At 49.6% G+C, this 20828-nt stretch overlaps 2 protein-coding genes across 3 annotated transcripts; both read right to left on the bottom strand.

Annotated features, from left to right (window-relative positions):
- Nucleotides 1-927: 927 nt before the first annotated feature.
- On the bottom strand, nucleotides 928-3126 carry Etv2 (ETS variant 2). The gene is made up of 6 exons (XM_021219168.1): nucleotides 3041-3126; nucleotides 2851-2940; nucleotides 2591-2650; nucleotides 1897-2373; nucleotides 1279-1391; nucleotides 928-1130 (listed from the first exon to the last, which is right to left on the bottom strand). The coding sequence occupies exons 1-6, from the start codon at nucleotides 3108-3110 to the stop codon at nucleotides 930-932; spliced, it is 1011 nt and encodes a 336-aa protein (XP_021074827.1). The 5' UTR covers nucleotides 3111-3126; the 3' UTR covers nucleotides 928-929.
- A 5345-nt stretch (nucleotides 3127-8471) lies between these two features.
- Rbm42 (RNA binding motif protein 42) lies at nucleotides 8472-19392 on the bottom strand. Of its 2 annotated transcripts, XM_021193380.2 has the most exons (10): nucleotides 19099-19392; nucleotides 18745-18880; nucleotides 16934-17018; nucleotides 16763-16837; nucleotides 15160-15225; nucleotides 14908-15083; nucleotides 14048-14380; nucleotides 13720-13837; nucleotides 8774-8968; nucleotides 8472-8691 (listed from the first exon to the last, which is right to left on the bottom strand). In XM_021193380.2, exons 1-10 carry the CDS (start codon nucleotides 19236-19238, stop codon nucleotides 8579-8581), a joined length of 1437 nt encoding a protein of 478 aa, XP_021049039.1. In that variant the 5' UTR covers nucleotides 19239-19392; the 3' UTR covers nucleotides 8472-8578. The 2 variants fall into 2 exon arrangements, with proteins under 2 accessions (XP_021049039.1, XP_021049049.1); XM_021193390.2 differs by lacking the exon at nucleotides 15160-15225 and having other exon boundaries at nucleotides 14908-15062; nucleotides 19099-19340.
- Between the last annotated feature and the right edge of the window lie 1436 nt (nucleotides 19393-20828).

Below are 20828 nucleotides of genomic sequence, written 5' to 3' on the forward strand. Positions count from 1 at the left end.
TCCTAATCATATAATTATTTCCAAACAGGCCACCATCTCTGCCACAGATTCACTTTCTATGCTCTTAATATATTTAACATAAAACTTCAGGGATTAAACTCTTAGATAAATTTCAGAGGATAAACTATTGTCAGTTTTGGGGCTGGAGAGATGGCTCAGCACTTAAGAGCACTGGACCTCTTCCAGAGGTCCTGAGTTCAATTCCCTGCAACCACATGGTGGCTCACAACCATCTGTAATGGGATCTGATGCCCTCTACTGGTGTGTCTGAAGAGAGGGATGACAGTGTAGTCACATGCATAAAATATACAAATCTTTAAAGAAGTCCAATTTCTTTAAAAGTTCCTATACAGGACTGGCACACAACAGACCCTACAGACTACTTACCTCAAACTAACCAAGGTGAGAGGTGCAGAAGATGCAGAGAGAGCAAAGGCGGTGGGAAGTGGTGGGACCTAGATTCCAAAGGCGAGGAAGGACTGGGGAAAACTGGTAGGGAGGGAGCAGGGACTTTGTAGTTTACAGGTTCCCAATGGAAGGGAGCAGGTCTGGTCCTCCCTCCTGGGTCCTTTTAGGACTAAGGACTGGTTTGTAGTTCTGGTAGGTCTGGAGCCCCTAATTTTACCATTATCTTGCCTCAGTCTCCTGAATGCTGTGAAATCAGTAATCTGCATCATCTCTCATAGTGAAATGGCCTTGATGGTCGTCTTGAAACTAAGGACTAAGGAACTATGACAGACAGTCTAGGGACCACAGGAGGGAAACACTCGGTTAAAGGCAGACAGGGGTCCGGATACCTCAATCTGGGTGGAGCCTGAAATGTCGGGGTGCACATTTAGGCTCCCTTGACAGGTCGAGTAGGTATCAGTGGAAAAGAAACAGACACCAGACACGCAGGTTCGACGGGGTATTTTTTATTATTATTATTTTTATTGGCCTTCTGCACCTGGCAGATGCCCTATATCATCCTGATAGGCGAGGACAGGCACACGTCCCCCGAAGCGGTATGTGTACTTGCGCCCACCACTCTTGAGCACGATGTCGCGGCGGTAATAGTAACGTAGACCTCGACTCAGCTTCTCATAATTCATTCCCGGTTTCCTCTTGCGCTCGCCCCACAGCCGGGCCACCTAGGACACAATCTTAAGGTCAGAGGGACCAGGGTCTTAGCTGCTATGGGCGGGGCGGGTCTCAGTGCTGATGGGCATGAGGGGTTGTGAGTGGGTGGGGGCGGGGCTAGAACTAGTTGGGCTTGCCCGGCAAGGGGAGCTGTCTCACCTCTTTGGGGTCGCACAGCTGGAACTCGCGGTTATTGCCCGTCCAGCGGATGCAGCTGCTGCGCGCCCCGTCGTGGAGCAGCTCCAGTAGGAACTGCCACAGCTGAATGGGACCTGAGAGAGAGAGAGAGATGCATGTGAATGCCAGGTTTCTCAGACGCAGAACACTCTGCTGCGGCGAACCTAAGAGTCGGGGAGCCTTCACTTTGAAGTCTAAAAGGTTCAGGTTTTCCCAATTTAGGACCCAGGAGTCCAGCTCTGTTCCTCCTCCAGAGTCTGTGAGTTCGGATCCCTCCATAGTAGAGACCCAAGGGCCAGTTTCAGGAACTCCTGGCTGCCTGAGCCACATCTAGGAGATTCAGGAGTTTGGCCTCCCCACCTCGAAGACCCAGGAGTCCTCTCACATAACCTAGGGGTTTTTGTCCTCTTGGTCCCTAGAAAGTAAGTTCCGTCCTCTCACCCGTTCCCTCTTCTGCTTTCTGATACAGAACCCCTCTCCTCTAGCTGCCAGTTTTCCTCGATCCCGCCTCTTTTAGTTACACAGACCCCACCCCCAAGGTATCCAGGCCCAGTCCTAATCCGTTTTGCTTCACCTTTTCTGCAGTTTGCAGCCTCTTACCTCGGTGGTTAGTTTTGGAGTAGCGAGACAATGTGGCTCTATCAGACTGCTTGCTCGATTTGGAGGGCGTGGTGAATGCTGGACTCTGGTGCCCCTCGAAAGGGATGCTGCAGTCCTGCAGCCCAGTATTCCACGTGCTGGTGTAGTCCGAACCGGCAGACCCGCCCCATGGCATTTTATAGTCCGCATGCGCTTCCCCGCCCAGGCCATTGTCCCAGTAGGTGGCGCCACTGGGGCCCACAGAACAGTCCCAGCTGGTGGTGCTCCAGGCGGCCGGAGGGTGCGACCACGAGGGGACCCCTCCCGCCGAGGTGGCAGGATTCTGGCCGGTCGCCCCTTCAAAGCCGACGAAATGGGAGGGGCTCGTGCCCGGAGGGGCGGGGCCTGGCGTCTGTGAAGCGCAGCTCCACCGGTCCGAGGTGTTGCACCCCAGGTCTGTCCAGTCTCGCGACCACGGAAGGGGGTGAGCAACGGGCTCTGCGAGGAAGACAGACCTTAAACAAGGGAAGCCCACGAGTTTTGGTCTCCCGCACCTTTGGGAGTTTTAGGGGAGTTTTGGAGCCTCATATGGGTTTGAAGATGTAGGTGTCCCCAGTCTTAGTCCCGCTCCTCTGTAGACTAGGGGGTCTGAACTCAGCTCTAGTGTGTCAGGACCCTAGTTCCTCTCTTCCCATCTCTATTTTCTACCACTCACCCGCCTGGAAAGGTACTTCTTCGTGAGGTAAAGCGGAGTTCCAGTCCAGCTCTGGGAACCCTATGTTGGACAAGAGAGCTGAGTTTAGGAAAGGTGTGGGTAATGACTTAGGGACCTCGGCCTTCCACTCACGCCTCCATCAATCTCAAGATTCCAAACATGTTACTTCCTTCCCGCTCAGCACCCTCGCTCCTTCTAAAAAGCCCAGGATCTCCACACCCTCCTCCCCCAGCACACAGGGGGTCATGCCCAGCAACCACCTTTCCAGCAGCCTTCTACATTCATCGGTGTGATCGGCGGCGTGTCCCCTTGCAGAGTCACTTCAGGGAAATAGAAACCAAATTCTGCTCCTTCTGCAGGCAACAAAGATGTTACGTTCCGGTTAGGGGTCAAGGGACCCCGCATCCTTGGAGCCTTGCATACACTTTGTCCCAAGCCACAGCAGCTTACCCAGTCCTGTCAGCTTGTCCCCAGGAGGCACTTCCTGCAGTGACGCCTCATCCCAGTTCCACAGGTCCATGGACGCTTGTTCTGATAGTTCTGGTTGAGAGAAGAAAGTTCCGAGGGTAATGGACAAGCTGGTGACATTTAGGGACCCAAGAATCTGATTGCAACCCTTGTTTCCCTTAGACCCAGAGTAGACTTCTGCAACCTCCTTCCCCAGGAAAAGGAATATTGGTTTCCAGTTCCTTCCCCCTCTCTTAGACGCTTAAATCCAGGTTCCCTGCATCTTGGAGTTCCCAGGTCCTTCCTAGTTCAGATTCCCAGGCATTCAGTCCCCAGTTCGTGGCTCACCTCTGGCAGGTTCCTTCTCTCCTAGCCAGGGGGGTTTCAGCCCCATTTCATACCATGCACCCTTCCCGGGGGGCCTGATAGGGGAGGGGGAATTTTCCGAGACGTCAGAGCTGGGGGTCGCAGCCTGGGTCAAGTTGCAGGGATGGGGGCGTGGTCAAGCTGCACCCCCTGCTTTAGGGATGTGCAAGGGTCCCTGCAATGGTTCCTTTTCGGGGAGGAATTGGGCTTGGAAAAGGACCTGGGGAACAGGGGCAGGGCAGGAATGGGGGTGCTGAGGTCTAAGGGGTGCTTACGGGGTAGTGGGGATGGGGTGAGGGGCTTGGACAGGTTCCCCGTCTTGAGGATTTGATGGTGTGACATGAAAAGTGGTGGGGGAGGAGGGTCTGGGGTCAGCTGGGCAGCTCTGGGCTTATCTGCAACAGGAAGAGGGATTTCCGGCCAGATGCCCCCTTTCCCTAGCATCAGCCTACGTCACAATCGGCAGGGTGACAGACAGCCAGATCGGGGTGGGGTGGGGAGAATCCAACCCTGAATCCCTTACCAGGAACAGGGAGGGTGTCCTGGAGCTACTACCATAATCAAAATAACATCATTATGGATGATAATAGTAATAGTAGCCACTGACGTTAAATGAGGGTCTTCTGGGTCCGAGAAGCCGTGACAACGGGCCTTCATTTAATCTTCTTAAGGGGGAAGTGTTTTAAGGGGGAATTTATGAAGGGGGAAATTGAGGCATGCTTTCTCCCATTTCTTCTTCTTTCTGGGCTTTCTGGGCTATAGCAGTCCCGAACAACTGGAGAATTTTGAGTACGAACTGAATGTGAGTTATTATGTGGAATAATTTTATGTGGGGCAGTGATAGGTTAGAAAGTGGAGTCATTTAGGAATGAAGTGTTTTGTTTGAAGCTTGCTTCAACTGATTCAGAAAAGAATCACATGCACAATGTGCAAAAGTATACAAACAATATTTGGGACATAGCTACACCAAAAAGCATTTGCTTGTTAAACTAAAACTCAGTAACTAGGCGTCCTGTTTTTTTATTTTGGTTCTTTGTTTTGTTTTAATTTGCTAAGCCTGTCAAACCTTGGCTTCAGTAATTTGGCCTCAGACAATGTTGTACTCATTTTTCTAAGTACTTGCTTAGTAAATATTAATAAGTAAATATTAATATGAAAATATTTGAGGCAATTTTTATACTTAATTTTAATATTAAAAATTTACTTACTGGTTGGACAATGCTATCATACACCTTTAATTAATCCCAGCAACTGGGAGGCANAGGCAGGTGGATCTCTGAGTTAGAGGTCAGCACAGAGTGAGTTCCAGGACAACCAGGGCTATACAGCGTAACCCTGTCTCAAACAAAACAAAACAAAACAAAACAAAAACCCAGAATCACACCAATCCAACAAAAATACTTATTATAAATGAGTACATACTCAATATTAAAGCATTTTTATTTCCAGACATGGTAGTGTATGCCTTTAACCCCAGCACTAGGTAGGCAGATCTCTGGCATCTCAGTGCCAGTCTGGTCTATATAGTGAGTTCCAGGCTAGCCAGGGCTTACAAGTGAGACCCTATTTAAGCGTAATAAGTACAAGCACTTTTCTCTTATTCGCTCTGGCAAGCGCTCTACCATTCAGCTATGCCGCTACCCTCAACTTTCTGTTGCTCTTGCTGTGCACGTGCCAGGACGTGCATGCCGAAGTCAGAAAACAACTGTGTGTGCAGTCCCTTCTCTCCTTCTACCTTCACATGGCCTTGAACTCAGGTCTTCAGACTTGTGTGGCAAGCACCTTTAGCCATGGAGCCCACCTTCCCACCAAGTCTCTCTCTCTCTCTCTTTCTCTCTCTCTTTCCTTTCTTCCCTTTCCCTCTCTCTTCCTCTCTCTCTCTCTCTCTCTCTCTCTCTCTCTCTCTCTCTCTCTCTTTCAGAACAGGGTCTCACTATGTTGCCCCAGCTTGCCTCAAACTCACAGACATTTGCTTCCATCTGCCTCCTGAGTGCTAGGATTAAAGGCATGTGCCACCTTGCCTGGTATTGGTTTGTAATGTGTGTGTGTGTGTACATTGTTAGAGGTCAAAGGACACCTTGTGGGGGTTAGTACTCTTCTTCCACCATATGGATCATAGGGATCAAACTTGGGTCAATAGGATTTGCCACCATGTGTTTCTAGTGTTTCTACCCACTGAACCACCTCACTCATCTAAACTCTTGATTTTTAGAGTATTTGATTATGCAGCCCAGGCTGGCCTCAAATGGAACTGTTGATCTTCCTTCCTCCTCTTCTTAGGTTCTGGGATTATAAGCATGCACCATGATGCCTAGCAAAAATTTTAAAAGAAAAGATTTCTGTGTACGAGGGTTGTCAGTCTGTATGTCTGTGCAGCATGTGCATGCCTGGTGCCTGTGGAAATCAGGTGGCATTGGATCCTCTGGAAATGGAACTATGGATGGTTGTGAGCCACCTTGTGGGCACTGAGAACCAAACTCAGGTCCTCTGCAGAGCATCAAGTGCTCTGAAGCACTGAGCCATCTCTTGATGGCTGCCCCAGATCTTTTTAATATGCCACAGAACTCGCACAGAACCTTCATTCTTTAGTATTTGGGTGAGGGACACAGTACAGCTCTTCCATTCTGCAGAGAAACAGACCCCCCCCCCCCCCCAGAGAACAGTCTCTTGGGCCTAGCCATGAACCCCTGGAGAGGTCATCGTCATCGATTCCCCCAACCCCTAATTCGGGTCCCTGTTGGCCTTCTTGCCCCAGGGTGGCCTCTCCTGTCTCCTGCTTCCCTGTGGTCCATAGCCCTGGATCTGTCTCACTCCCCGGACACTGTGTCCTCCATCTCTGTACCTTGCTAGGACTTTTATAGCTCCTAACTCTGCCCCCATCCATACATCTCTGCTTGTTGCAACCTCTGTCCTTTGCTCTCTGACAACTCCTTTTCCTGGGTCACCTTTCCATCTCCTCCCTTACTCTTCTAGTTGCAGGGAAGAAAGGGCATTTAGGGTGGGAAGAGCTGGCCACAGGGAGAAAGGAGCCTAAGGGTTTGGGGGCTGAGTAGTTCATTCCAGGTGGCAGGGGGCTAAAGGGCATTTCCTGCCAGGGAGGGAGGCCCTCACCCCTGTGGCCAGACTGGAAAATGTGACGTCAGGGAGGGAGTTGTAATGTAAAGAGTGTGGGGGGAGACAGGAACAGAAGAAATTTGACACCTCTCCAGAGCGATCTTCCTGGAGAGCCTTGGCATTGTCTCTCCACTCTCAAGCCCCAGTCTTCTTCCTTAATTTGTTCCCTAATCTAGGGTTCTGATGGCTGTGTCTCTGGCAGACCTCCACATCTCCTTCCTACACTCCAGCCTGGTACCTCTGCCTTCTAGCTTGGGCATGCCTAGCTTCTATAAAGTGCTGGGTTCTGGGCATTATTTAATTAATTTATCTATTTACTTATTTTTGGTTTTTCGAGACAGGGTTTCTCTGTGTAGCCCTGGCTGTCCTGGAACTCACTCTGTAGACCAGGCTGGTCTCGAACTCAGAAATTTGCCTGCCTCTGCCTCCCAAGTGCTGGGATTAAAGGCGTGTGCCACCACCGCCCAGCTCTAGATCTTTTTCTTACTTCCTTTTCTTCTTTCCTCCCCCTCTCCCTGTTTTCTTCTTGAGACATGGTCTCATTTTGTAGCCCTGGCTGTCCTATAACTTCCTAAGTAGACCAGGCTGGTCTCAAACTCACAGAGATCTTGTTGCCTCTGCCTCCCAGCGCTGGGTCTTGTTCTTTGGAACCCTTCCCAGTTCCCCTTCCCCATTCATACAGGTGTACGCAGTCACCCTCAGCTCAGGAATTTCACTTTGCAGGCTTTTGAAAGAGGATCTTGCTATGAAGTGCAGACTGGCCTTGAATTCATGGTGATCTTCCTGCCTCAGCTTTCCAAGTGCTGGGCTTCTTCTCATGCATCACCCACTCGGACTTCAAGCTTGAAGCTATGTATAGACCCCAGAGGCACAGAAAGCTAGTAGGTTTGGAGAGGGGAGAGAAATGGAAACCCAGAAGCCTACAAGAGATGTGGTGTGTACAGTCTCTGCTGACACCGCAAGTTCACGAGGTGATCAAGATAGGGTGAAGACAGTCTCTGAGCCAGAGACGGCAGTCAACACTGGGATCCCAACACTTGGGAGACTGAGGTGGGAATGCAAGCTTATCCCAGCTGGGACTACATACAGAGCTCGTTCATACCAGATTTCTCCTTTAGGATGTCTCTGTTCCTGGGCTCCCCAGTCCATGGCCTAACCACTCCAGGCCATCTGGCTTGGGGTCCATGGAGATAGCATTTCATGAGCTCTAAGAGCTGATGGTAATCACAGTGTCCCCAGCACTGCTCAGATCCTGGAACAGATGCAAGTCTACCCATGGTGGCTGTGCATTCTAGGAGGGCAGTACCAAGAGCACAGGCTGGAGTCAGAAACATAGACCCAAGCTAGGTTTGGCTTTGACCTTTCAACAGCCCCTCTTCCTCAGATGGAATGGGCTAACACTTGGCATACATGTGAGAATTTAGGAGGCTAGAGGCTGAGGGTAAGGCTCTGATGGTAGGTGCCTACCTAGTATACACAAAGCCCTAAATTCAATTCCCAGTACCGCATACATGTAATCCTGGAGAGCGGAGTATCCCCTTTTAAAACAAGTTCTTGTTATGTAGCCCAGGTAGGCCTCAAATGCTTGCTCCTGGAGTAGAGTTGTAAACCACATCCATGTTTGAGGTCAGCCAGGAACATAAGAGATCCCATCAGAGGGAGCCGGTGAGTGACCCAGTGGGCAAAGATACTTTGTCTGATACCAAGTCTGATGACCAATCTGATCCCCTCCTCCATGCACGCGCACACGCACACACATGCACACACATACACATGGCAAAACAAAACAACAACAACAACAACAAAAAAATCCTATTAGAAGAAGTAATAGCCACAGACCAGACACTCAACATTGTTCATCTGAATGTTTGCTAGATAAACTTTCAAAGTTCTCAGTTCTCAAGTGGGGTGAGCCAGGCCCTGTTGGCCAACAGTTTCTAAGTCCAGTCAGGGATGGAAATGAAGGTAATTTATTGAAACTGGTTTTGGGACAGGTGAGTGGACAACTGTTGGAAGGAGCTAGTGCATGGCCGGGTGGGAGTGGGTGCCTAGCCACAGATCCTATCTGAGGCCCAACTTTTTCTTTTCCTTCTGCTTCTTACGGACCACATCCAGGTTCCGGTCCTTCCACATGCTTTTGCGAAGCTTGATGGGGCGTGACCCCACATACTTCCCTGTGGGAATGGAGGGTTCCGGTCAGACTTGGGAGGTCAGGCTTCTACCACACCCACCCTCCCCGGGAGAGGCCTCACTCACCATTCATCTCTCGCATGGCGCGCACATAGTCACTGGGGTCCTTGAAGCTGACAAAGCCATAGCCCTTGGTTTTGCCTGTGCGCTTGTCACGGATCACTTTAGCCTTAAGGAAGGATGGGAAACGGCTGAAGGCTCGTGCCAAGATGTCATCGTTCACCTCATTGCCCAGATCCCCGCAGAAGATCCGGAAGTCATCTGGGATGAGGAGAGAAGAGGTCAGGCCAGCGCATCCCAGGTGCTCCTCCATTCCCAGGCTCTGCCCAGAACCTTCAGTTACTAACTGCCAGCATCCATGTAGTGCTGAACCCTGAGTTAGGCAGCCTCAGGGGAAGCCTCTGGGACTCTCTAGGCCCTTCCCCCAGAGGTAGAGGAATCAAGCTACTGCCTGAACTTACAGCAAGCAGAGAGCTGGGAGGAAATCTGGTTGCAGAGTCTTACTCTATTTTCCCTTTGAAATAGGTTGTTATGTAGTAGCTCAGGCTGCCCTCAAACTCAATCTTTCTGCCTCAACCTCCATCCTGGAAGTACAGGTGTGAACACACTCAGCCAGAGTCTACACCTTTAACCTCCAACAGCACAGCCGTCCCTCACCTACAGTGGTCACTTCTTTCTATAATGAAGTCTCAACTCTGTCTTAGCTTTAGTCTGTCCTTGGTCCTTTGAGTTTCTGGCACTCACCAGCCTCCTGAGACACCTTATTCTTCCTTAGCTGGGCCGCCTCTGAAAAGTCTTAAAGTCTGTTTTAACTCCACATTGACATGAGAGCACACTGCCTGCCCCTTCTCCAAGGAGAAACCACTCTTGGGTTTATCCTCATGTCCTACACCTCTAGAAGGCATGCTCTTGAATTACTGTCGAATGATCAAGTGAACTGCACCAGGCCACAGCCCTATCCCAGGAAGGAGGCAGCAGCGGAGGGTTGGAGTGACAGGCAGTTTGTTTTGTCCTCAGCTATGGCTGAGGCTACATCATGGCGTCCAAGGTGATTAAAGATACTATTTGAGAGTGAAATAGGCTAACCCAGGAGGAAATAGGCAGACAACCTATTGTGAGATATTTCTAGCAAGGCCACTGACCTAGCGACTTAGAAAGCATATAAGATATTACAAGTCAGGCACACTGGCAAGACCATCTTCATAAGAAAATGGCTGCAGAGGTGGGTCCTGAAGCCAAGTGTCCACAAGCTGACCTCCCAGCTTAAAACTTTTATTTTTTGGAGGGTAGAGGGAAGGGTCTCGCTATGTACCCTGGCTGGCCTTCAACACCCAGAGGTCCACCTGCTTGTGCCCCCTGGCCAGCCCAGCTAACACATCTTTGTGGGCAGGTACTTGTCTCACTTCTTACAAGAGGAATGCTTCCTAATTGTGATAAAAACTGCATGGTACTGGTACAGCGACAGACAGGTAGATCAATGGAATAGAATTGAAGATCCAGAAATGAACCCACATACCTATGGTCACTTGATCTTTGACAAGGGAGCTAAAACCATCCAGTGGAAAAAGGACAGCATTTTCAACAAATGGTGCTGGCACACCTGGCGGCTATCATGTAGAAGAATGAGAATNGATCCATTCTTATCTCCTTGTACAAAGCTCAAGTCTAAGTGGATCAAAGAACTCCACATAAAACCAGAGACACTGAAATTGATAGAGGAGAAAGTGGGNAAAANCCTCGANGATATNGGNACANGNAAAAAATNTCTNAACAGAACANCAATGGCTTGTGCTGTAAAATCAAGAATTGACAAATGGGACCTCATAAAATTGCAAAGCTTCTGTAAGGCAAAAGACACTGTCAACAAGACAAAAAGGCCACCAACAGATTGGGAAAGGATTTTTACCAATCCTAAATCTGATAGAGGACTAATATCCAATATATACAAAGAGCTCAGGAAGCTGGACTCCAGAAATTCAAATAACCCCATTAAAAAATGGGGTACAGAGCTAAACAAAGAATTCTCAACGGAGGAATACCGAATGGCTGAGAAACACCTGAAAAAAATGTTCAACAACCTTAGTCATCAGGGAAATGCAAATCAAAACAACCCTGAGATTCCATCTCACTCCAGTCAGAATGGCTAAGATCAAAAATTCAGGTGACAGCACATGCTGGCGAGGATGTGGAGAAAGAGGAACACTCCTCCATTGCTGGTGGGATTGCAAGCTTGTACAACCACTCTGGAAATCAGTCTGGCGGTTCCTCAGAAAATTGGACATAGCAATACCTCTTCTGGGCATATACCAAGAAGATCTTCTAACTGATAATAAGGATGCATGCTCCACAATGTTCATAGCAGCCTTATTTATAATAGCCAGCTTGAGGGAATGGATACAGAAAATGTGGTACATTTACACAATGGAGTACTACTCAGCTATTAAAAACAATGAATTTATGAAATTTTTGGGCAAATGGATGTATCTGGAGAATATCATCCTTAGTGAGGTAACCCAATCACAAAAGAAGTCACTAGATATGCACTCACTGATAAGTGGATATTAGTCCAGAAACTCAGAATACCCAAGATACATTTTGCAAAACAAGAAAACCAAGAAGGAAGACCATTGTGTGGATACTTCATTCCTTCTTAGAATAAGGAACAAAATACCCATGAAAGGATATAGGTACAGAGACAAAATTTAGAGCTAAGATGAAAGGATGGACTATCCAGAGACTACCCCACCTGGGGACCCATCCCATCATCAGCCACCAAACCCAGACACTATTGCACATGCCAGCAAGATTCTGCTGAAGGGACCCTGATATAGCAGCCTCTTGTGAGGCTATGCCAGTGCCTGGCAAACACAGAAGTGGATGCTCACAGTCAGCTATTGGATGGAACACAGGGCCCCCAGTGGAGGAGCTATAGAAAGTTCCCAAGGAGCTGAAGAGGTCTGCAACCCTATAGGTGGAACAACAATATGAACTAATCAGTACCCCCATAGCTCGTGTCTCTAGCTACATAGGTAGCAGAAGATGGCCTAGTTGACCATCATTGGGAAGAGAGGCCCCTTGGTCTTTCAAACTTTATATGACCCAGCACAGGGGAATGCCAGGGCCAAGAAGTGGGAATGGGTGGGTAGGGGAGCAGGGGCGGGGGGAAGGTATAGGGAACTTTTGGGATAGCATTTGAAATGTAAATAAAGAAAATATCTTAAAAAAAAAAAAAAAAAGCATGTTTCCTGTTGAAGTTCCTGGGCAAGGTCTGTAGGGGCAATCAAGGACGCAGAGGTACCACTAGAATACCTCTGCCCTCCTGGCTTTATGTCTGTGAACCTGGGCCAGCATGCAGGATGCTGGCTGGAATCTAGACACCCTCTCTCATTTATTCTGGGATTTATCTTCTTTTTTTAAAAGAAAAAAAAATAACTTTTTTTTCTTTTTTTTTTGAGACAAAGCCTCATGATGTAGCCCCGGTTGTCCTGGAAGTTGCTATTGAAAACTAGGCTGGCCACAAAGTCATAGGCATATGGCTATGTAGCCCTGACTGGTCTGGAACCCTCAAGATCTGACTGCCTTTTAAGTGTGTCATCATACCTGGCCTAAAGTTTTTAATTTCTTAAGTACATGTGTCTGTGTCTGTGTGGGGGAAGGTGCACATGTGAGCACTGCTGTTCCTGGGGTCTACAAGTCTCAGGTCCCCTGGAGTTGGAGTTACAGGCAGTTTTGAGTGGCTTCATGTAGGAACTAAACTGATGTAGTAAGTACTCTTTCACCACTGAAGTATCTATTGTCAGTTTGTTCAATTTTTTTCCTGCAGTACTGGGAGATGGAACTCAGGGGCTCACATATGCTAGGCAAGTGCTCCACCACTGAGCTACATGCCTAGGCTCCGTAGGCCAGTGTGATCAGAACAAAGAAGAAGAGTAGAAGCTGGGTCTAAGTAAAGCACACTTGTATGTAGTTCCAGCATTTGGGAGGCTGACATAAGAGAATGATAAGCTCACGACTGGCCTGGTTATATAGAGAGCTTGTAAATACATCAGTTATAATTGTTTTCCTAGCTGTTCTAATAGTATCATGAGAGAATGTCTTCCTTAGGTGTGAATTCTGAGGTATTTAAAAACAAAGTAGTAGGCTAGGGATGTTAAGCAGGTGGTAGAGCTGACTGTACCCCTGGGTTTAATTTGGCACTGCAAAAACTAAAGAGTGGTGGTACACGCCACATGCAGAGGCAGAGGGGCAGAAATTCAACACTTTACTTGGCTACATGAGTCTGAGGTCCATCTGGGCTACACGAGACCCCACCTCACAAAACAACAAAAATAATTTCAATTCTTATTTCAAACATAGGCATGACTTTGTGAAGGTAGGATTCTATAGATACCTAGCGTGCACATGGCCTTGAAACCCATCCCTAGCTTTGTGAGATTCTGTGCACGTGTACGTGTGCATGTGCGTGTGTGTGTGTATGGGTTGGGGAAACCTAAACACACAGGAATAAAGCAAATATAGCAAAATGTTAACTGTGGAATCTAAGCCGGGTGTGGTGGCCAGCCTGATTTACAAAGTGAGTTCCAGGACAGCAGGGATATACAGAGAAACTCTGTCTTGAACAAACAAACAAACAAACAAACAAACTAACTGTGGAATCTAGGCAGCAGGTAGGTTATTCACTGTATCACTGGGTGCTTTCAAGTTTTCATATAAAGTTGAAACAAAATCCTTTTGCCCTGCAGCAGGCCTGGTTCCCCACAAGTAAGAGTCCGAAAGCCCTCGGTAACAAACGGCCATGGCGGTTCACACCTGTAATTCCATCACTCACAAGGCTGAGCCAAAAGGATTGAAAGTTAAGGCCAGCCTGGGCTCCAGAGAGGCATCATCAAAGCCCTAGAGACCAATTCTGCCCACCATTTCCCAGCACGGTGGGGGAGTCCTGCCCTCCAGGCACTGCAGAGTCACCCGGGTGGCCCTGAAAGTTGAGTGCAGCCTCTGGCTCTGGCACTCACCGGCATCCCACTCCAGCAGGCTGGGGTCCTCCCAGCTGCTGCCCGCTGCGGTGCGAATGCAGCGTTTCAGTTTCTCCGGCTTGCCTTTCTTCTTGTCTTCACCCAGTGGCTCTGGGACCTGTGGGGGAAGGAAGGGAAGGGTGTTGGAAGTCTCATGCTCCACAATGCCTCCAGCCACAGCACCTCCCGTTCAAGTACTAGTTCTGCTTCCAGACGTGGAGTATGAGGGGCTGCCTCCCCTCACCCGGCACCCTCTGTGTGTGGAAACTCATGGGCTTTTGTTCTCTCCTGGCCCTTTCTGTCCCCTCTCTGTACATTCCCTGCTTACCTCTAGGGCCATGAGGCCAGGAGGAGGCTCAGGCCGAGGGGGCCGAGGTCGTGGACGGAGAGACAAGAGCTCAGGAATTCGCAGCGGAGGCAGCAGGCCACGTACCACCTCCAGTGGGAGGGGCAAGGGCTCAGGCTCAGGCAAGGGCATGGCGAGGGCCAGTGGGAGGCTGGGACCAATGACTGCAGGCCCAGCTGGGGCTCCTCCTGCACCCACTGCCACTGCTGCGCCAGCTTCCTCCAGCCCAGCCGCTGCGGCCACTACTGCCTCTTCCTTCTCCTTCAGGCCCAAACCAAGGCCTAGGCCTAGCTCTCGAGGAGCTGCTGGCTCTTCCTGTGGGCAAGGAAAGGCTGTTAGAGACGGGAAGCTCACAGGCTGGCATTTTACTGTCCCCACTGTGTACAGAGCAAGGGTCTGGGAGCCAGGGAACAGTGAGCAAAGAAGTATAGTAGCTGGACACAGAGAACTGCAGGCAGCAAAAGAGACAGTGAATGCACATAGGATAAAAAAAAGGGCAATCAAAGGAAAACAGAAACACATGGAACTAATCCAGAGTAGGTGTTTCTCTTCAGACTCTCTGAAGCTGGGCATGGTCCACATGACTCATCACTCGGGAGGCGGAGAGGCAGGAGGACTACAAGGTCTAGGCCAGCCTGAGCAGTCTGAGCTCTATAGTAAGTTATTGGTTCCAACAAGCAAAGAAAACCAAGTTTTTTTTGTTTTTTGTTTTTGTCATACAAAGAAATAAACGAACAGGGGTACAAAGACGCAGAAGCAAAGTCGGGGAAAGAAAGACTTAATGTAAGTCAGGACTGGGGGCCCCAACCACTGTACCTTTAACCACAGCAGTCTCCACTTACCAGGGGAGGTCTCAGAGCGGCCATAGAACCCAGAGGTGGTCCAGGTGCCCGAGCCATTGGTGGCAGCATCATGGGTGGTCCAGGAGGCCCAGGCAGAGGGGGTCCAACCAGGGCCTGGTGTGGAGGCCTCAGGGCCATAGGTCGGGGGCCACCAGCTGCAGAAGAAAGGGCAGAATCTGTCAGGGTGTTAGTGGGGGAGTCCCATGGCTTGGGAGAAATTGCTTGGCAGGGATCATGACCCTGGCCCCTCACCTGCTCTCTGTAGCACGTGGGGGACGAAGGCAGGACGCAGGATAGGGGCCCTCTGAGGGGCCACAGCTGTGGGAGAGAGAGATGGGGGTGTCATGGGGGAAAGGGACTCTTGGGACAAGGTGTTTGGTATTCTGAGCACCCAGGAGATCCTGGAGAAGAGACTGAGGAGCTGTTTAGAAGGTGAAGTGTTCTTGCCATCGACTCACTCAGCACACTGACTGTGAGGACTTTCCGTGGGCCTAAGCCCGCTGGCAACAGTGCTAGGAATCCTGCAGACCACATGGTCCTCTGGGGCTCTTGGTCCAGGATAGGAGGCAATCCATGCACTGCCAGAGAAGGGCAGCCCAGGGAGCTGTCAGAGGCAAGAGCATCCCCATCCTGACCCAGCCAGCAGGGGTGTGTGTGGGGGAACTAGAGGCCTCCTGGAGAAAGGAACACATGAGCTAGGACCTCAGGATAATGAAAGTAATCAAGCAAAGGGTGAGTAGAAATATCACTGCCATGGAGAGCATTTATAAGGAAAACCTTTCCCTTCCGGTATAGGCATATTCCAGAGGATATGGGTGGGGGTGGGGATCGGAGAGCCCCAGGAGAAAGACTGGGAGGCATCAAAACAGCTTTTCTAGCTGAGCCATGGTATCCTTCCAAGGGCACAGCAGGATAAGGAGCTGGGCAGGGTGACCAAGTCAGATGTTCACTAAGTTACTAAAGAATAGATGTTAACATTTGTTATCTTTTAAATCAGATTAAAGAGAAAGATGGGGAGAGAGGGACATGCCAGTAAGTGTAGTGCTCAGGCAGCACACACAGGAGATTTGAGTTTGTGCCAGCCTGGGCTGCATAGCAACGTCTTATTTCTAAAAGCCAAGGGCTTGGATATAGTTTAGTATATAGCACACTCTCGGCCCCGGGTTCACCCCCGGCACAAGAACAGACCAGCAGAACAGCATTAATATATAAAACACAGTTAACAAAATTTTATATTCAACTGAGAACGCATCTCACCACATATTCTCACAAGTAATGTCACAAAACCCAGCAGGATGTGACTGAGTGTAAGCGTGGGCAATGGCGGTGGACAGGAAGGTTGGAGGGTCATAGCTGATTGACCATGCAGCAGAAGAGACAAGGCCCTTGACTTGCTGACATCTCAGCCATGCTTGGCACTCCTGAATGAGCTGGAGCATATGCCTCTGCATGGAACCCGGTCACCAAGCGCCCTGACTACCAGTCAGCCGCCTGGTGCTGGTCTAGACAGCCCATCTCCCCTCGGTGGTTGTATGTCATGTTTACTATGTGACAAAAATCAAGAGCTCTGCCCTTCACAAAGCTTGCTTGTCAGAGGAAGTAAAAGACGACAAGCATAGTAAGAACTTGCTAGAAGGTGCTCCAAGCTCTGCACGACAAGTGCAGGACTAGACTAGATCTGAGAGGATCCGACTGAGATCCATGACCTGAGACGGTCCGGAAGGACATGGTCAGGGATGTACTGAACGAAGACAGTATCAGGATGGAAAAAGGGATCTGCTGCAGGGCAGAGCCAGAGTTCCTGAACCCAAACAAGTGTGACTGGCCAAAAGTGAGGTCTTGGTCCCCAACCTACCTGCTCGCCTCAGGAACATGGCCTCTCGAGCCTCAGGACTGTCCAGGTGACCACGATCGGCAGGGCCAAAGCCAACTGTGGGGAGGAAGAGATGAGGAAGGTGGGAGGCAACCTCTGGGCACCCCCTTTTACCACCCTGCCTGAAACAGGGCCCCTTATTTTGTCACTTACCTGGGCCCACAAAAGGAGGGCCTCCTACCATGGGAGGAACAACTGTGGCCGCAGCAGCTGCGCGGGCCTCCAGAGTCTGTTGGACCTATTGGGGAGGAGTTGTGGCTTAGAGATGCTGGCTCCGCTGGCAGGTTAACACTTTTACGCTTTGTTTTATAGGTCTGGTGACCAGTCAGGGTCTGCCACAAGGTCTCTTCACTGGGGCTTCTGGAGCCATACTAAATAAAGCTATTTTTGTTGTTTTTGTTTTTCAAAACAGGGTTTCTCTGTGTAACCCTGGCTGTTCTGTAACTCCATCTATAGATTAGGCTGACCTCTGACTCAAAGATCTATTTGCCTCTGCCTTCCAAGTGCTGGGATTAAAGGCGTGCGCCACCACCACTTAATAGCTTAAGCTTTTATTATTAATATCTCCCAGGATCAACTTCTCTGACTCAGTTCCCTACAGCACTATCTCCCATCCAAGGACTAACCAGGTCCCTGTCATTTCTGAGAACAGGTATGTTCAGGGTGAGGCTGCAGACCCCATACTCCGTTGTCTACCGCTACCTTACCTAGATTATTAGCCTTTTCCCCCATCTCCTTGAACTCACCCTTGCCCTCTCTAGAATATTATCCAGACAGCCAAAGCCACTTGCTTAACCTGTAAGTTGGACCACTACCGCCCACCTTAGAATTCTCCAGTAGTTCCTCATTTCGTTGTAAAGTGGCTCGGAAGACCCTGCTAGATCTAGCTTCCACCATGGTCTTAATCGTCTCCACTTTCCCTTTGCTTTGTTCCTCTCTAGCCACTGACCTCTCTCCTGTTGCATGAACAAGAAGACAACGCTGACGCAGTCTTTGCATGGACAACTTTTTGCCTAGGATAACATCACTCCAGACATCTGCATGGTTTAGTCATCTCATTTATATCTTTGCTTTACTAATACCAAATCAAAAAGGCCTTCCCTGACTGCTAATAAAACTCTTACCAGCCGGGCATGGTGGCGCACGCCTTTAATCCCAGCACTTGGGAGGCAGAGGCAGGCAGATTTCTGAGTTCAAGGCCAGCCTGGTCTACAGAGTGAATTCTAGGACAGCCAGGGCTACACAGAGATACCCTGTCTCGAAAAAAAACAGAACAAACCAAACCAAAAACTCTTACCACTTTGTAAGGCCAAAGAAACAACAGGAACTTTTCTGTTGTTTCCTCCTATACACCCCTTGCTTAGGACAGTGCCTAGTGCTGAGAAGGCACAAAAGTGCTTTTGATCTTTTTTGTTCCCTCCGAAATGCAAGAGATTGAACTGTGCCAGAGCCATAAGCTGCAGCCCAGCCCACCTACTAACTGTGAACAGAATTAACAAGCTTCCTCTGCTGGCGTTCCTCTAAATAGCTCCTCCGTTTCCTTCTTTCCTCAGCTTCTTTCTTACAGCTGACTATTAAGCACCTGGAGTATTATCAATGAGTCTTCGGAATGACAACACAGATAGACATTTTACTATTTTTTGGGGGTTTGTCGTGGTGGTGGTGGGCTTAGAAAATTGGGCTCTGCCAGGCTAAGTGCTCTACCACCGAACTACATCCCAAAGCTGTGAATATAAACTTTCAAGAGCTGTTTATATAGAATACTCTAACATTGCAAAAAGTTCTACCGGGGAGGATACTGTAGAATACTAGTTTCCAATGGATTAAATATATTGTCTTGCATCCTGAGTCCCTGGCACTTAAGTTGTCATGCCAGCCAAAACGTCAATCGCTGTCCATAGATAAGCCCCTATGGGGATCAAACCATTGTGTTCTCCCGACTCAAACTGTAGCTCCCGCCTTACCTGTTGGTATGTGTTGGTGGCGATAATTGGGCGGATCACAGGAGCTGGAGGGACCTGCATCGCTTCTACCGTGGGCACCGCAGGCACAGCAGTTGGGATTCCGGTCACCGGAGCTCCCAATACTTCTTGCTCAAACCTGGGGGAGCGGGACAGATACCATAGGTCAGGTCTCACCAAGCCTGAGGCGCTGGGCACTTCTCCACAGCGCCTTCATCCCAGCTAACGCCTCCCCGCATCCCTCGGGTCCCACGGCCCTTTCTGGAACCACATCTCAGCCTTCTGAAGACCTGGAGGCTACAGGGTTGAGTGGGTTTGCCCGGGAACAGCTTTTATTTTCCCTACTCAGGGCCTTACAGGGCCATCTCCGCCTCCATTTCTTTCAAGCGTTCCTCGCCGCTCTTGCCCGGGATGCCGACACCAGGCCCCGGGACCACGGGCCCTCCCGCCACCGGGAGTCCCGGAGCCGGCCCCGCTCCGGCCATCGCTGATGCCATAGCCTTCACCGCTCCTTCCAGCAGCCGCCGCGGGTTCTACGGTCGAGTCCCTGTCGTCTCAGGGTGGGAGCCGGCCGATGACGTATGGACTACCGCGACGGATGCGCTGCGTGAGGACGTAGTTTAAGAACAGGGGCTAATGAGACTTGGCCACACCCCCAGGGCGAGCACAAGCCAATTAGAGTGTCGGAAAGACAGGGCCCCGGAAGGGCCTCTAGTCTGACAGGCGCGGCTGTACGGACAGGCCACGCCCTTGTAGAGGAAGGTGGGCGAATGAGAGCGAAGCAACGTCACTTTGACCCACCCCGCTGTGGAAGCCGGAACTTTGAGGAGGCACGGAAGTTCGGAGGCCCTCCCAGAAGTTTGTAAACACTGCAAAGTCAGGGTAGGGGTCTTTTGCACTTGGTAGACAGGTACACTGCCAGGGGTCAATTCATTATTCTTTTTTGAATAAAATTTAATTTTACTGACTACCTCCATGTTTTTCTTTTTTTCATTTTGGGGTTTGGTTTGGTTTGGTTTGGTTTTGAGCCCAGGTATGGAACTCCCTAGGCTTTCAAGTGCTGGGATTACGGATACAGAACAAAATATTGGCTTTTATACTAGAGATATCTAGAGAGAATTGTGGAGGTACACGCCTTTAATCCCAGAATTTAGGAGACAGCCATGCAGATGTCTGGATTCAAGGTCAATCTACAGAGCAAATTCCAGGACAGCCAAGCTTAGGCAAGGAGGGAGGTGGAAAAGCTGGTAATAGGGGGTGGGGTGATGTTCCAGCAGGTGGCTCTGGCTTTAGAGTGGGAAAGAGAAGAGACTACTGAGACAATTGATGCTGGTTAGCTGGAGCTAAGAAATTAGCGGTGATTAAGAAGAGACCAACAACTGGGGTTGGAGAGATGGCTCAGCGGTTAAGAGTACCAGCTGCTCTTCCAGAGGTCCTGAGTTCAATTCTCAGCAACCACATGGTGGCTCCCAAACATCTGTAATGGGATCTGATGCCTTCATCGGGTGTGTCTGAAGACAGCTATTATGCACTCATACACATTAAAAAAAAAAAAAAAAAAAAAGAAAAAAAAAAAAAAAAAAAAAGACCAGCATCAGTGAGGTGAAATCTTCTGGGAAGTATTTTCTGAGGGCACAAAGAAGCTGTGTTCCAGAGATAGCCAAGGTTGTACCTCATGTTGCAGCAGGACTTGGCAATGTGTAAGAATCACCCGGGTGGTACTGGTTTTGAAGGTATGGGTCATGGAGAGCAGCTGAGGCTTGGCACTTTGAGAGGCCATGGGAGGCCATTGATGCAGGTGCAGCTTCAGTTGCAGTTGACAGCCTAGTACTGGGGCTCATGCAAAAAGTTGAGCTCAGCACCATGAAGAGAGCCTATGAATGAAGCCTAGTTGCAGCCAAAGACCCCAGTGTATTGGAGATGCCATTACTGTAGGATGATCACCAAGAATGGCAGTGGCAGTGGAGTGGGGTCAACTAGAGCCTAGAGTGCTACAGAGGGCAGAGCTGGAGATGTGACCCAAGCCCTTTGGAGGATCCCAGAAGATCATGTGTGGATCCCAGACACTGGAACAAGAAGCTGTAACA

This window comes from Mus pahari, chromosome 1 (genome assembly GCF_900095145.1).
Source record: "Mus pahari chromosome 1, PAHARI_EIJ_v1.1, whole genome shotgun sequence".
NCBI classification, from domain to species: domain Eukaryota; kingdom Metazoa; phylum Chordata; class Mammalia; order Rodentia; family Muridae; genus Mus; species Mus pahari.